The sequence below is a fragment of the Camarhynchus parvulus genome, chromosome 3 (assembly GCF_901933205.1).
Source record: "Camarhynchus parvulus chromosome 3, STF_HiC, whole genome shotgun sequence".
NCBI classification, from domain to species: Eukaryota; Metazoa; Chordata; class Aves; order Passeriformes; family Thraupidae; genus Camarhynchus; species Camarhynchus parvulus.
This window is the reverse complement of record NC_044573.1, coordinates 52,126,782-52,142,343: the sequence shown is the minus strand read 5'-3', so window position 1 is coordinate 52,142,343 and position 15,562 is coordinate 52,126,782. Positions and strand designations below refer to the sequence as shown.

Genomic DNA, 15,562 nt, shown 5'->3' with positions numbered 1-15,562 from the left:
GTTGCTCACCTTTATTCACTCAGAGCCTTGTTTTGCAGATGGACCAGCTGCCTATCCAGTCCCGGTGCAGAACACCAAGCCACTACTGACTGTCAGCTTCACGTCAGGAGACATCAGTTTAATGAACAATTACGATGACTTGTCTCCCACTATCATCCGCTCAGGGTTGAAAGGTACGAATAAGAAGCTGTTTCTCCCTCTCCTATGCCCTGTTTTTCTTGTATTTTTGATGATGTGTGCATAGATTACATTTTTGTGCCTCTGGCTCCTTAACCCAGGAGCCCTGAGCACTGTTATTGCCGTTTCCAGCAGTGACACCTGCTGGAGGAAGAGCAGTTCTTGGCTGATGGAGTTTCTGTATTTGAAAAAATGCTTCACAATATTTTTGAGATCATGTTTTCGTGGCAGTTTTGTAGGGTAACTGATCTGTCCTGCAGTTTTCCAGCAGAATGCATTAATATAATTATGGTTCTTTGTGTGAATATCTCTGCTACATAACACTTTCTTTGCATGTCTAATTCACAAGGTCTTCCATGCTTTTTGCAACCTGGTATAAATTGCAATGCTGCTTTGGTTCTCACAATTATTGAAAACTTGCTAGTATTATTAATTGTCAAGAGGCAAGTTGTTCTGAGAGAGAAAATATTCCAGTGATTAATTACTATACATTTTGCTAAGTGATGTGCACGAATGTTTGTACAATCAGTATTCCATGTAAAATCTTTAATTCACATTGAAATTTTTACTGTTCTTACCTATTAAAAATGTCCTTTACTTTACCAGCACACGCTGTGTAATTTACTGTACTTTGCCTGCAGAGACATTTTAATTCAATACAGCACATAGGCACATGCTTAAATATAGGTTCCACCAAAGCTTTTTCATCTCCACAGGTGAGTTAGTTTTAAATTAGATGAAAAGAGAATTAGGCTGTTGGAGCAAACTCTTAGCTGTTCTGAAATAGTGGGATGTTTTTGGTGAAAAGTTGCCCTAACACCGTCCCCACAGTTTTTGGGTGATCCGTTATTTGCAGTAGTCTTGGGAAGTGAAAACATCACCTTTGAGGTTTCTGTTCCATTCCTTCTCCTTCTGTGCCAACCCCAGAAATGTGTGAGTGCCAAAATGCAGCATTGTGACACAGCCCTACAATCCAGAAAACTTCATCAGCTGAAAGGATACCAAAAATGTGGAGAACTGGGGCCAACTTAAAAAAGCTCTTGTGATAATCACCAATGGGTCTGCTCAGCATGTCTACAATATTAGAGTAATCCGGGTACTGAACAGTCTTGAGTCGTCATCTAGTCTAGCTTTCAACTGGAAACAGTAGGAGAAACAGACCCCATCTTATTCTCTGTTTAGAGTTGCAGGGCTCTATCTTGCTGAGGATGTCTGTCCTGTTTCTCCTTCCCCACTGACTTTCACTAGTGCAAAAAAGATCCCTTAAGTATGTTACCCTCTTGTAGCAAAATATTAATGTGCTAGATAGGGTAGGAATATTTTTATTAGTTATAAGCTGGACTACGACTACATTTTTGTCATCAGTACAAAAAAAACATGTAGCATCCTACTGGATTGGGACTGTGTGTGAGACAGAGAAAGATGATTGGGATATTGCTGTCTGTTGTTTTAAGCACTGTACCGTGGAAAGTATTTTATGTCTGGTTCTACATAGATGTTCACACTTCCTGTAGCTTCATAATTTTTTTCAAGTGACTCTAAATTTTACTGGATTTTATCACAGGCAAGAATGTGCAAAACCACTGCAAGTCCTGTTCATGTGTTTGTGTTTAAAATCTCAAAGTATTGCTCTGTGATCTCTGCAGCAGATATCCTTGCCTTTATTGGCTGCTGTAGGCTACTCCTTGTATTTTTAAACTAGGCAACTATGAAATTATTTCAAGCAGTAGCAATATATTTTTAATATATAGCGAATATACATATTCTACTAGTTTTGCAGAGTTGTCATTTTACTGATAATATTTCTGTTAAATTGACAGAGAAAAAACTTGATAATTTGATTACCCAAATAAAAGTTCTTTTGATCCAGCTTGAACAGTCCTGGTAGCTTTGTGAGTCCTAGTGGAGGTCCTGAACTGTTCAAATGTATCCTTTATTTTTTTGGTGCTTTTTAACTCTATGATTCTCAGTGCACTGCTTCCTGCAGAACTGCTGAGCTATATCTATTAATTGTACTAGTTAGCCACAACCACTGCCTGCAGAGCTGTTGCACATTTACAATGCTCTGTGTTCAAGGTTTGCTGATATACATGCCTGTGCAGGCTGGAAAGTAGGGGTGACTGACCCACTGATTCACTTGTAGGCCATTACCCTAAATGAAACCTCCATTTGATTTTTATCTCTGTGCTAGTGCTGAGAACCTGTTCATCAGTTATTTTGTGTAAAGGTCCAGTAGTCATTGAAGATCGTCTTGGCAGTGCAAGTCTGTCAGTAGAGCTGCACTGCCCTGGAGGGATGCCGCAGTCCACATCTACCCCTTTGCTGCCTTTGCAGCAGTCTAATTCTAGGACTTTGAGAGAGAGAGAGAAAACTGCTGGACACTCATCTTCCTCTTGTCATGGGGATCAGCTGAAAGTTTTACCTGAAGACCTGTATCCAAAGGAGACAGTTTTTCAATTATGGTAGTTCCAAAGTCATCCAGTTACCAAAAGTGGAGCTGATCAGCTTGCCTTGTTTACTTCTAACCTGCCTGTTTTTTTCCTGTCCAAGAAACATGAATTAAATCCCATTGTGGGTTACTCAGAGGGCTGAAAACTAAGAGGAAAAAAAATGCCTAGCTGTGGAAAAATTACCTTGAGGAACATGTGGCTTCCCTCTGATATGTACAGAAGCATAATTCCCATGAGAAATATCAGAAAGTTGAAATAATACAAAACCATTTTAAATTGCACATAAAAGTCCCTGAAAATGACAAGTTGACAACTTGAAACAATTTTGAGATCCTTCCTGCCAACTCTCATTTCTCTCTTGCTTCTTCATTTGAAGACAGCTTCTCGCCCACAAGTGTCTTCAAAAGGTTCTTGGCAGATTGAGCATCCTGGAGCACAAAAGTTTTGTCTTTACCTATACTTTGTGTCAGCACAAAATAGCTGCCTTTCACCTCTGGTTTAACAGTAAAAAGATTTAAACACTAGCTTGGTATTCCTTGAACATGCAAATCTGCCTTTGAAACACAAGCAGAAATGCAAAATGCTTTTTTAGAGTTACTCTAGAAGTGTGACAAAGAACTAGAGGATATAAGGGTTTGAAATAAGCATCCCCAAATTAAGCTGTGGGCGTCCCTCGTCATGAGGTGCCTGTAAGAGAAGTAACTGATATATATATTAATATCCATGTATATGAGAGTCTGAGCAGTCCCTGTGTGATTCCAGCAAAGCCCTGCTAAGTAGCTGAGTAGATTTTTACAAGCCAGAATCACAGAATCATTAGGGTTGGAAGGGACCTCCAGGGATCAGCCAGGCCAACCCCCCTGCCAAGGTAGGGTCCTCCAGAACAGGTTGCACAGGGTCTTGTCTTGGTGGGTTTTGAATGTCTCCAGGGAGGAAGACTCCTCAGCTTCTTCCTCTGCTGCCCTCAGTGTAAACAAGTTCTTCTTCATGAGGTTGAACTTCTTGTGATTTAGTTTATGGCCATTGCTCCTTGTCCTGTCACTGGGCACCCCTGAAAAGAGTCTGGCACCATTCTGTCTGCACAAACCTTTGAGATAATAATGAGGTCCACTTTCAGGCTGCTCTAGACCAAACAAGCCCAGTTCCCTCAGTCTCTCCTTGTAAGAGATTCTCCAGAGCCCTCATCATCTTTGTGTGATGGTGGCAAAAGAAAACATATGACATGTAGGCCATCTGTATTTATGGACAAATCCAAGTGCTTTTAGGTTCATGCTATACTGGTGTAACTCTAGTTTGAGTTATGCTAAAAGTTACATTGACAGCCCTGAGAGCATGAAACATCGCCAGATATTCTGCTTTTTTGCACTATAGGCCTTTCCAGACAAACACTCTTTGCTACTCTCTTAGTAAGATTATTTACCTGCCTATTAACTTGATTCCACTTATTTACCCCAAAGCTGTATGTAGGATCTTCCACATCAGTTTCAACATCTCTAGTAAATTCTTGTCTTCAGGGGTTTAGGAACAACTGATTACATTCCAGACTTACAACAGAGTGAAAATAATGTTTTTTACACTTTTTTTTTTCAGTTTACAAAATAAAGAGTCATTCTCAAGAGTGCATCTGTAGCATATTTTCTACTATTTCAGAGAAAGGATATAGGTTTCTAAGTACTTAAGGAACTTCTGAGAGCGTGTTTTAACTGTTCAAGTCACTTTGCAGCATCTGGAAGTGCTGTTCCTGTTGTTTCTAGTCAGTGGTTACTCAGACGTCTTTGTGGTTTCAGATGTGGTGGTGCAGTGGTGCACACAAGGAGACCTGCTGGCAGTAGCAGGCATGGAGAAGCAGAACCAGCTGCTTGACCTCAGCAATGGCTCCCTGCTGAAAAGCGCACTGGTCAAGTTCTACAACGTGCGTGGGGAACACATCTACACCCTGGAGACACCTGTGCAGGTAGGAGGCATTTTTAAAGTCTGTTCTCCATGCTTTGCTGACATGTTTTTCCCACATTAGCTCATTGCTGTAGACCTGCAATGTGGAAAAGGTTGCAAAATGTCCCGAATCCAACCTAAAACACAATATAGATCAAAATGAGCTATAAACAATGGTTGTTTGCATTAAGGGAGACATGCAAGACTGCACCTGATTCTAAGGTCCACTGTGCTAGGTATTGTGGAAATACAAAAGGAGAAAGTCTGTTTCACAAACTCACTGGACCATGAACAGAAAAACAGTAAAAGAAAATTCCATAAGTGATTGAAGAGAAAAAAACTGAATTACTTGCTTAATGTTATAGCAGAGCCAAGAGCTGGACAAAAATTATTCCAAGTCCAGTATCATAACTACAAGCTTATTCCATTATTGTAATTTTCTAATGTACAGTCATTTGGTGTGATGCAGTAAACTCAGTCATGTAACTTGCCAAGTAAATGCCAGCACATGCTCTGTGAGCTGCTCAGGAGCAAAACATGCTTCATAGGTGTTTGCTGGTACTTCAGAGCCCAGCTGAATTCTGTGTCATTTTCTGCAGAATAGGGATGACTCCATTCTGACTTCTGCTGCTAGTAATGAAACTTTATAATAGCTTTGAAATCTAAAAGTGAAGGGAAATGCTGTAGATATATTAATTATATTTAATGATGATACCATATATTATCATTTTTTTTCCAGTACCCTGACCTGGAATGGATGCAAAAGGGTGACATAGTAAACCATCTGCCAAGCCTTTGTGTTTGCTTATATTTAGCATTAACCTGTGCTTATTAACCTTAGCACTCTAATTTAGATAGAATTCTTTAGTTGTGTAAAGTGTAAAATAATGGTCTCTAAAGCCAACCTAAATATGTACAGTGACATCTAATGCTGATTTAGGTGCCTAAAGGACTTACCCATAAACACAGCTGTGTTGTCTTCAATGTAGCCCTTGCAGCAAAGTAGCAAGCCCTTTCTTCTCTGGGTCAGTTCTGAAGAAAACATATTTATATCAGTGTTGCTTTTTCCCAGCCCAGGTGAAAGCAAACCTTGTTCTGTTACTTCAGTACCAGAACTCAGTATGTGCAGATCAGCTGTTGAACCCTCTGGTGCCAGGCTGTGAAATCGCTCTGTGGCTTGGGCATCAGAACCCACCAGGTCCAGTTGTGACCTCTGTGTGTGTAGGCTTTTCCCTCACTGCTTTGTTCCTGCTAATTTCAATTTCTCCTTCATTTAAATACTTTCCTCTCCTCTAGTTCTCCATGTATAGCTTCAACTTCTTTTCATGTTTTCAGCTCTTTCCTTTCTCCTCCACCCAACCAGCTGGGAGAAAGCACATATTGTGCCTGATGTGGGGGCTGATTATTCTGCCATTTTGTGAGTGCTTACAGGGCAGCTGAGAGGTCAGACAGAACAGGTGCATGCCAAGTTTGTACTGCAGTATTTCCAATAGTGGAAGTAGTAATATAAGCTTTTCTGCTCTTTCCAGCTGCTATTTTTGTTGGGAATAGCAGTATTTTAATGTAATGGCGATTTCTTCCCCCATTGTCAACTGCAGACTAAAAGCCAACTTCAGAAGTTGTAAGCCAGGTTGTTAAGTGAGGATGAGGACAGTCAGGGAGAGGCAACCACCAATTAATAACAGAATCAAGGAGTCTCATTTCCTTTGGAAATTAGGATAAAAATAACATTCAAACTGATATATTTATGTTTATTAAAAAGCTGTGTGCATAAACCTACCTAAAATTAGAGCAACCCCTCTTCTCTTATTAGTCAGTGTTTAGTCTCTTTATCTGGTGCATCTAAATTCATATTTACTCAGCTGCAGGAGGAAGTGAGTGATCTTTCAGAAGAACACCTGTGTCTGCTCACATGGATTTTATTCTCCTATGTCTTTCAATGCTGGTCTAGCAGTATTACCAGCTAAATGACAGGTATGCTGGAACATTAAGTATTTGGTTTACTGACAAAACCAGATAAAAACCAGTGTTGCAAAAAAATTGCTGGTAACTTCTGTTATGCTGTGCATGTGCTCCAAAGATGTATGTGCAAAGATGAGAGTGAGTCAGTGGTCCTAGTAATTTGTCTCATGACAAATTCATCAGAATAAGTTAATTCGTTTTCTGTACCATGGCAGTCAGCCTTGTAATGCGATTTTGTAAGATTCATCATTGGTTACTGAACTTAAAAAAAAAAAGAAAATAAAAGAATTTCCTCATCTTGAACTCTTCTGCTAAGACTTTTTTATGAAGAAGCAAATGTGTGACTGGAAAAGTACATTGGTTATAAATGAATGTTGTTCTGAATACAAAAGCCAGAAAAAATAAAACAACCATCAACATAAAAAATAATGGATTACAGGTACAAAACTGATTTTCCATGTGGTCCTCTGTCCCAGTTCTTTGATGTAGCAAATGTCTGAAAATTTTATCAGTAAAATATCAGTAAAACAAAACTGAACTGTTTTGTTTCTGCTGTTTGTCTGTCTTGTCTTTGGTAGGATAGTCAGGAAACAGATTTTATTGTTTGTAACAAAACTCAGTCTAAGACTGACAGGATTTATAAGCAACTTGGCTAGAATGTTACTGAACATAAAGTCACTGCAAACCCCAGTGGTAGAATAGATTTGGGAGCTGCAGGTAACTCATGTCAGTGATGACTGTTGTCATGGATCCCTTCAAGATGTTCCATATGCTGCCTTCTGCTCCAGCTTTAGTGTGGTTTTAGCATCCTCTGTCTCGTTTGATTAACTCTCTTAAGCTTTTACCTTCAGTGTAGGAATTTATAGTTCATAAACCTCGTTTGCTGACTATAAAGCTCTAGATAGGGAAATCACACTTGTTTAGAAGTATTGGAATAAAAGCAGTAGCTTTGCTTGAAAAACAACATCCATAAAAAGAGTGCTAGAGTTGGCATAGTGTAGCATTCGCTCCTGTTCCTGGCTCTGGGGCTTCAGCCTGGCATCCTGCAAGGATGTGCTTGCAGAATAGAGTGGAAAGAGCTGAAAAAGCATTGGTAAGGGCTGGTCAAATACTGAACTGAATTCTATGCAGAGAGCATATTTTAGGGGCTGGTGATAAGGTGATGGCTATTCAAAAACATACTGTCAATTTCTGTAATATTTACCTCTTACTATGCCCATCCTTGTGTGCACTACAAACACCAATGTGAGGTACCAAAAATATGCCCAGGTTTTTCATAGTCCTGCTTTTTCAGTATTTAAAAATGAGATTGCAACAGCAGGCTGCCCTGCTGGTCATAATGTTTTTATCAGAAGGATGTTAATTTCTTATATTGTTTGGTAAATCCTCACAACCTTTTCCTGGCATCAAGCAGGGATGAGAATAATCAACTCATTTAAGACTGTTTTATGGTCCTGCTAAAATTGTTTACCAAATGCTGCAACCCAGTTTTGTCACTTTAGAAGATGTCCTCTAATGTGCAGACAGGTCTTTATTATATCAACTAACTTTACCTGCTGTCACTTCTGATTGGAAACAGATGCTTCATATCTTCCTATATCCTGAACTTTGAACAGGGTCTCCTACAGGATCTCTTCAACATTGTCTAACTGCCAACTTTAACAAACTTGTGATTTTTTTTTCTTTGTAATGGTTCAGTCTTGTAGCTTATATTTGGTCCCTTCTTCAGGTTTTATGACTTTTTAATATGCCCCAGAGAGGACCAGGGTAACAAGAGCACAGATTTAGAAGCTACAATGCAGATCTCCTCCATACACCTTTAATTCTACAGTAAATTTACACGACTTTAAGGTTTTATATCACTGTGTAGCTGGTGTGAGTACAGATTACATCTCGAGTGCAGTGAAGGAGGATGAGAGGGAACTAAGCTTCACATATGGTATACACAACAAGATTAAATGTGAAAAAACCCATGTTTATCTGTGTAATATTTTTAAACCAAATTCAAAGTGGTGTACCAAAGACTAAATTTTTATGGAAGAAGTTTCCAGAAGTCTTTGAGAAGACAACCAGTTTGCTATAGACCTGCTGCTGTCAGCACTTCACAGACTGCTGCTCTGCTGGAAATGTCCCAGCATCTAAATGAATAGATTGAAGATTATATGATCCTGCAGAAACCTGGTAGTTCTGTAAAGCCTAGAGAAGGAAGGTGCAATTTTAGGTTTAATTCAAATCAACAGGTTCTGAAAGAAGAGGCTGCTTTTTATGTTATTCAGCTGAGCAGACCTCACTTACTTTTCTTCATCTATCTCACACAGAGTGTTCAGGTTTGTTGCATCTGAATTAATGTTGCCTTTCATGTATATTGCCTAAAATCAATTTTATTTAGTTGTTATGGGATGACAACAAAGCTTCAAGAAGAGTTTATTTTCAAGAGTTTATTTTCTTACAGGAAAAAAAAGCAACAGTTTAGAACTAACTGGTGAAACATGCTTTAGTATATCAATAAGGACCTTGGTGTTCTTTATATAAGCACAGGATCATCTCTGCTGCAGGAATGGATTTTGATCAGCACTGGAAATTGAAGACACTTTTCTAAGGAACTCTTTCTGTTAAAATGGAATCTTGTTGTATTGACTTCTTTAAAAATATGTAGAAGTAGAGAGGGTATAAGAAACAGGTGCAAATCAAATAAGAGTTTATGACATCAAAAATTGTATCAGGCCACAGCAGTGGCAGATTTCTCATCATTTGTCAACATCAGTTCTTAGCAGTTAATATTTTTCCACTGTAAATATGAGGAGCAGAAGAATGAAGGAGTTGCTTTCCCACACTATCCATGAATGCTGTGGCAGCACAGAAGTGTGCACACACAACTCACAAGAACCAGGTGGGCACTGCAGCCATTGCACCTTTTAGCTTGTCTCTGAGAGGGAAGAGTGTGCATCTCCACATCAGCAGTCTGGAGTGAGAGCAAGCAGGCTACCTACTTACACATGCCATTCACTGGATACTATTTTGCAGTTGTGTTCTTCCTCCTGAGAAGAGTCCTGCTAGTTCCTGGGCTTTCTGCCCTGGAATACTATTTTTATTTCATTACCAGTGGGAGTCCCAGTGCCAACAAACAAGGGATTAGTTCAAGCAGCAGGCAGACCCTATGGCTCAGGATTTCTGAGCTCAAGGCAAGCAGCAAGAATCAGCTAGAACAGTGTTTTCATTGACTGAACTGCATACAAGTGACGGAATGTATATATATTATGTTCTCTCCTGTAATAGAAACAGTAGAGTGACTCATAAGAAGCAACCACAGGGCTTTGAGTGGGAATATCCATTCCTGCATGCTCTTCTAAGGGGAATCAGCATCCCAGCTGGGGGTACAGATTTGAGTAGCTGTAGCTCACTTTCAAGCCCACTTGGAAAGAAATGGCAAAAGAGCTCCTTGTTAAGTCACTTGTTGAGATGTGTTTTCAGTCAGTATTTCTCCTGATAAATCTTTTTTTTCTTGTGCTTTAGCCAATAGTTTCTAATATATGATTGTCATAGAGCTACACGTTGGTATTTAAACCCTGGAATTCATTCAGGTATTTACAGTTTATGCTGAGATTTTTCAAAACCTGATGATATTTTTATATGCAAAGTGAGATTAGAAATTCTCACATTATATTTGTAGCTGCATTTCTTCATTCCTAGTGGAAAAAAAACCTCAACTGTGCAAACATGAAAAATAAAATTCTTCTGTCCTAGAATCTGCTTGTTCATTTTTTAACAGGCGGATACAACAACTTTTGGATACAACAACAATTTTGGTGTATACAACAACTTTTGTCCTTCCTTGTTTTGCTAAAACAGTGCAAATAAGTGGAAGCTTTATGAGGAACAATACTTTTATGTTGGATGTTGGAGGTCAATTGCTTTTTCTCAGTAGAGTTTGAAAAGAAAGCTGTGGCCAGCTCATAACTGACTTGCTGCAGTAATTGATTCATATCTCTTGTCCAGCAAAGGAAAGACTAGGAAGCATAGTTATTGAAAAATATTATTGGAGCAGTACTTTAAAGGTCAGGTCAGATCTGGCATTTGGGCGATCTTTTATTTCTCCAAGCCTGTAATGACAGGCTAATTTTCCTTGAAGCTCATCTGAAGTCTTAGCCCTTCACTGTAAATTAAATGTTGCTGAACACTGGGCTGGAGGAGCACCAAGGGTCTGACCATTTCAGAGGAAGGAAGGCAAGGTATGTCGGGTAGTGTGGTGCAAGTGCTCTTTGTTGAGGTTGAAAAAATTAAAACATAATGAGGTATGTGGGGAGACTAATTGTACAAATGGAAGAGTAGAAATGTCATGATTTACAAACAGTACAGCACGTGTAGGTATTGTGTGTATGTTTGTTTAATCATCCACCCACTCACATATTGTTTGCATATACATTCATAAACAGAATATAGGAGCATCATACATTGAGAAGTTTAGAAGGTGACTGAATTATGGTTGCCTGTAGGGAAACAGTGGTGAAGTTTTCAACTTCTGGCTTTTTACTTCTCGGAGCTCCACAGTGCTATGTTGCCAGAGGTCCTGCCCTGCATTTCAAAGCTTCTGGAAAACCTTTCCCTTGAGACTGTGTTTTAGATTGCAAAGGTTCCTGCGCTGCTACTGTCTGCACCTCTGGTGTTCTCTGTGTGCAGCAGTAACCTGAGCAATGAGGTGGTTTTATTTGATTCTATTTGGATGAAGAATGTCCTACCTGGGTGTGATATATTGGGTTATAATAGCTGCAATATAAGACATCAGGTCTGGGCATGCTGTATGAGATTATGATAGCTGGGATATTTGACTTCTCTTCTGCCATTAAAGTCTGTCCAATAAATAAACATTTATGTGCCAAGGCACATACTTGTTTGTCCCCTCACTGTGTTTGTAGGTGAGCTGTAGCTGATGCAAAGTGAACAGCAGGATGCAGTTTGGATCCCACAGTAATGATCAGGTAGATAGTGCTGTCCATACTGGGATTCAGCTCTTGGGGAAAATCAGGGTCACTTCTACTGTGCTGCTCTTAGGCTGTCATGTAGTAGATGTGGCAGGTACCTACCTTGTGCCAGTGCCTTTTCAATTGCATTTATTTGGTAAACAGCTTCAACTGTCTCATTGCTGCCAGACAGCGTGAGGGCCGAGCCACACTCACAAATCATGAAAATACCAATCAGTAGGGGATACTTCATGTGGCCTCTCCTCAAATATAAGGCTGTATCCCACAGATTATGGTTATGGCAAGCAGTGTAGAATTATTGATGGTACACAAAGGATTTCTCAATTCCTTTGAAGTTCTCCACTACAAAATGCATTTAGCAATTACTGTGAAAATCACAAGGTTCACATGTTGCTTCTTTCTGTTTGCATATCAGTCAGCCTGAAGATTTGTGCCTTCATGGTGGTATGTGTGTGGTATTGCCTAGATGTAATTAAAAAGAAGTTCCTTCATTCCTCCTACTTTAAAACCAGTATTTTCCTCGAAATTTAAGTCTAGGATAAGGTGACATTGTAGGGAAGATCTCATATGTTTTTCATCCAGTGCTTTATCTTGATGATAAATGTTGGTATAGTGCTGTGCCAGCTGCATTTTGCTTCATGTCAGTCACATAAAACAGGTTTCTTGCCTTTAAGCATCTTGAATTTGTAAATGGAAGGGAGGCTTTTTCCCCAGACCAGGTGAGTAACCTCTGGGCTGATCTAACCCTGCTATCTGGGTACCATAATGCTAATAGAGGAGTGAATAAAAGCTCTTATTGCTGCTTGTCTTGACACTGTCTTCTTGTTTGATGTGTCTTGTGAAAAGATATTCCGAAGATACCCTGACTTTTCAATAAATATGGTTCATTATTTAGATGAAAAACATGTTTGCTTAAACTTCTGAGTGTCACAGATGGTGAAAGCAAGGAAGACCTTCACAGAAAGGAGTAAATCTTTTGTAGTTCACTGATGACAACCTACTGTATAGCATTCTTCATGGAGTTAGAGCTTCATCTTTACTCTGTGTTGTTTATTTGCACAGAGGTAGCAGATGGGATTGAAATACCACAGGGTGTGTGTATATAAGCAAATACAGGAGCTTTGGAACACAGAAAACAAGAGATGACAGGTGGATGCAAGTAACACTTAAGGGCAAAAGTAATTCTGATAAGGCTGGAGGAGGTCACAACAGACTGGTACTTTGCAAGAAAATATGGGATTTAGAAGGAAAGTTTAGGGAGCTCCTTGCAAGCAGGAAATAAATGTTCTAAGCAGCAGTGTTTGTTCATCATTATTCTGTTCCACATTGTGACATTTCGTATCAGTTGGCCCTGACTCTTTCTGGTTTTACTGTCATGATTTGGACATTTCTGAGCATAGACAAGTAGAAGACAAAAGGCCATTCTCTGTTGCATTCCTGGTGCTCTTTCACAGTTCAGTTCCTCTGGGAATAGTTCAAAGGAGACTTTGCAGCAGAAGACTTGGCACAAAACAAGAAAGCTGGTTGGGTTTTCTCCACTTGTTTTTCAAGTGTCTCCAGGCATATAATTTAACTTTTCAGTTGTAAAATATGAGCTGTTACCAGTGGGTGAAGACTGATTAGATGACTGAATAAATGATTTGGATAGGGCATCAAAAAATCCTACTTCTCAACACCCTGTGTCTTTAAAGTCACTTATCCTATCTAGGTACTGAATTTGGTAGCTGATTCCTTGTGTGAAGAGTTTAAGCATCCTGAGTAAAAACCACTGAATAAACATCAGCTGCTGTTTTTGATGATTTGATGTTGTTATAGAGCACGACACAGTACAAAGTACCACGACTCCATCAGAAGGGTGCAAGAGAGATTTATTATAGCAACATGGTGCTTTTATGCTTTTCCAAGCTTACATTCACTTAACATGCACATTCACTGCCCATTGGTTATAGGAAAGAAACAAAGTTCTCAGTGGGTCACCAAGGAGCCACGTCATTCTGTGAGCCAGCAAGAGTTTGTATCTTCCAACTTTCTCTCCTTCATCACATCTCCATGGTGAAAACCTTGGTGTCTTCCTCGGGAGAGATATGGGGCTTTCCTTTATCTTCAGGAGGCCTTTGCTGGCTCACAAGAACAGCACAGAATGTCTTTCCTACAATTTGAGATGTTCATATTCTACTTCTAGGGGCAGTGGTGGGCACTTTAAGTTTCTGGAAGACCTAGGGTAATGTGATCAGTGTGAATTCATGTGATCGTTTGTTGCACAGCCATCTTGGAAAAAGCTTTTTGCACAAAATCTTTTGAAGTTGTTTCCTTTTGCTCTTCATGCAGCGTCCCATCATCTCCATCTGTTGGGGTCACAGGGATTCCCGCCTGCTGATGGCCTCTGGGCCTGCGCTGTACGTGGTCAGAGTGGAGCACAGGGTCTCCAGCCTGCAGCTGCTGTGCCAGCAGACCATTGCCAGCTGCCTGCGGGATGACAAGGACATCAGCAAGCTGACCCTACCCCCTCGGCTCTGCTCGTACCTCACCACTGCCTTCATACCTACAATCAAGGTAAAAAGAGAGACATGGGTGCATTGTGAAGAGGGAAGTGTTGCTAGATGTCCCCCCTCCACGATGCCTCTAAGTGGCAATGGCTAAATGATAAGATTTTATCATTTTAAAAGCTTTCGCATCCTCTTCAAGACCCCACTGATGCATTTGGTGCCTATTAAAAATCTGAAAAGAAGGCTCACACATGCTGATCTGCATTATTCCATGGAGATGGCCTTTCCAAGTACGTAAGAAGGGTAAAATATGCTGGTGACTCACAAAGACTTCTGAAGAAGCTCACGCTGGTGATAATGCTCTGTCACGGTTTCAGGAGGGATTCGCAGGGGTAAAACTGTGACCCCTCTACATGTCACAGGAGTGCTTATATTCCCAGGAAGGTTAGGGTTAAGACCTGGGTGCCCAAACATTTCTACTAACATTGAGTTCTGCTAATCTTACTGCTCCAACAGTGCTATGGAATAATGAGCCAGGTATCACACCTTTTCCTGTACCACCAGCAGAATCATCTGCACAACCTGTTTGTTACATGGTTTTGCCCTCAGTAACATCTTGGAATTTCTAAGCTGTTTATCACAGCCTATAAACCAGTGCATTACCTGATAAATGCTTGACATTCAAACATACATTTTTGTGATTTTTTGTGTATGTGTTACAGCAGTCTGTTCAGCCAGAGGTCCTTGTTAAAACAATGCAGAGCTAGAACAACTAATTTGAAATCAGTGGGGCTGACCCAGCTTAAATGAGAAAAAAATTACGCCTACAAAATAATAATTCAGCATGCTTCCATTTGGGTACTGCTAATCAGGGCAGTTTGTGCAACTGTAAATAATTTCATTTGTCAAAGAACAATAAATGCCTTGCTGTAACCATAACTCCTGGATCTCCAAAGATGCAGAGCATTTATCAGGCCAGAAGTCTCCAGTTCTTTCTAGTTCTTTCCATCTGAGATTCTCCCCAGGATGCTTTCCATGTTGTTCCAGAGCCACCCCTCTCTACAGCATCAGTGACAATTCCTGGCTGTCAGGGCAGGCAGGGGAGGGGACGGGATGGGCTGGATGAAGGCAGCAGTTGGCTGGGAGCCCTGGTGGGGGTCAGAGGGCAGTGCAGGGACACATCATTGCCAGCACTCCTCGTGTCACCTCCTAGAGGAGAGGCGAGGATGCAGAGCAGTTGTGGCGCTGTGTAGCTGAGAGGTGGGGGCAGGGTTTCCAGAGGCCACATGCCTGTCCTATTTCATGGCTGTTTCTGGAGCCTCATCAGCACTTATGCTTTACCCTGGCTCATCCCAGTCACCCTCTCAACCTATGTTGTCAACCATGCCTTCAGTGCTAGGCAAGGCACCCTCTTCCTTGCAAACATTCCTCTTCCCCCTCCAGCTTGCAGACCACATTACAGGTCACTCCTCAGCCTATACCCATTTGCCAGGTTAAGGAAGCCTATTTTTTCCCCTACCTTTTTTTCTTATACTTTCATTTTGAAAGAAACTCTGGTGGCTTAGACACATTAATA

At 40.4% G+C, this 15,562-nt stretch overlaps 1 protein-coding gene across 1 annotated transcript in view; it reads left to right on the top strand.

Annotated features, from left to right (window-relative positions):
• TULP4 (TUB like protein 4) overlaps positions 1–15,562 on the top strand; it is a 151,050-nt gene that overhangs the window by 113,071 nt on the left and 22,417 nt on the right. The window contains 3 exon segments of the mRNA XM_030945702.1: positions 39–173; positions 4,415–4,581; positions 13,829–14,053. Of these exon segments, the coding sequence (XP_030801562.1) occupies positions 39–173; positions 4,415–4,581; positions 13,829–14,053 (527 nt within the window).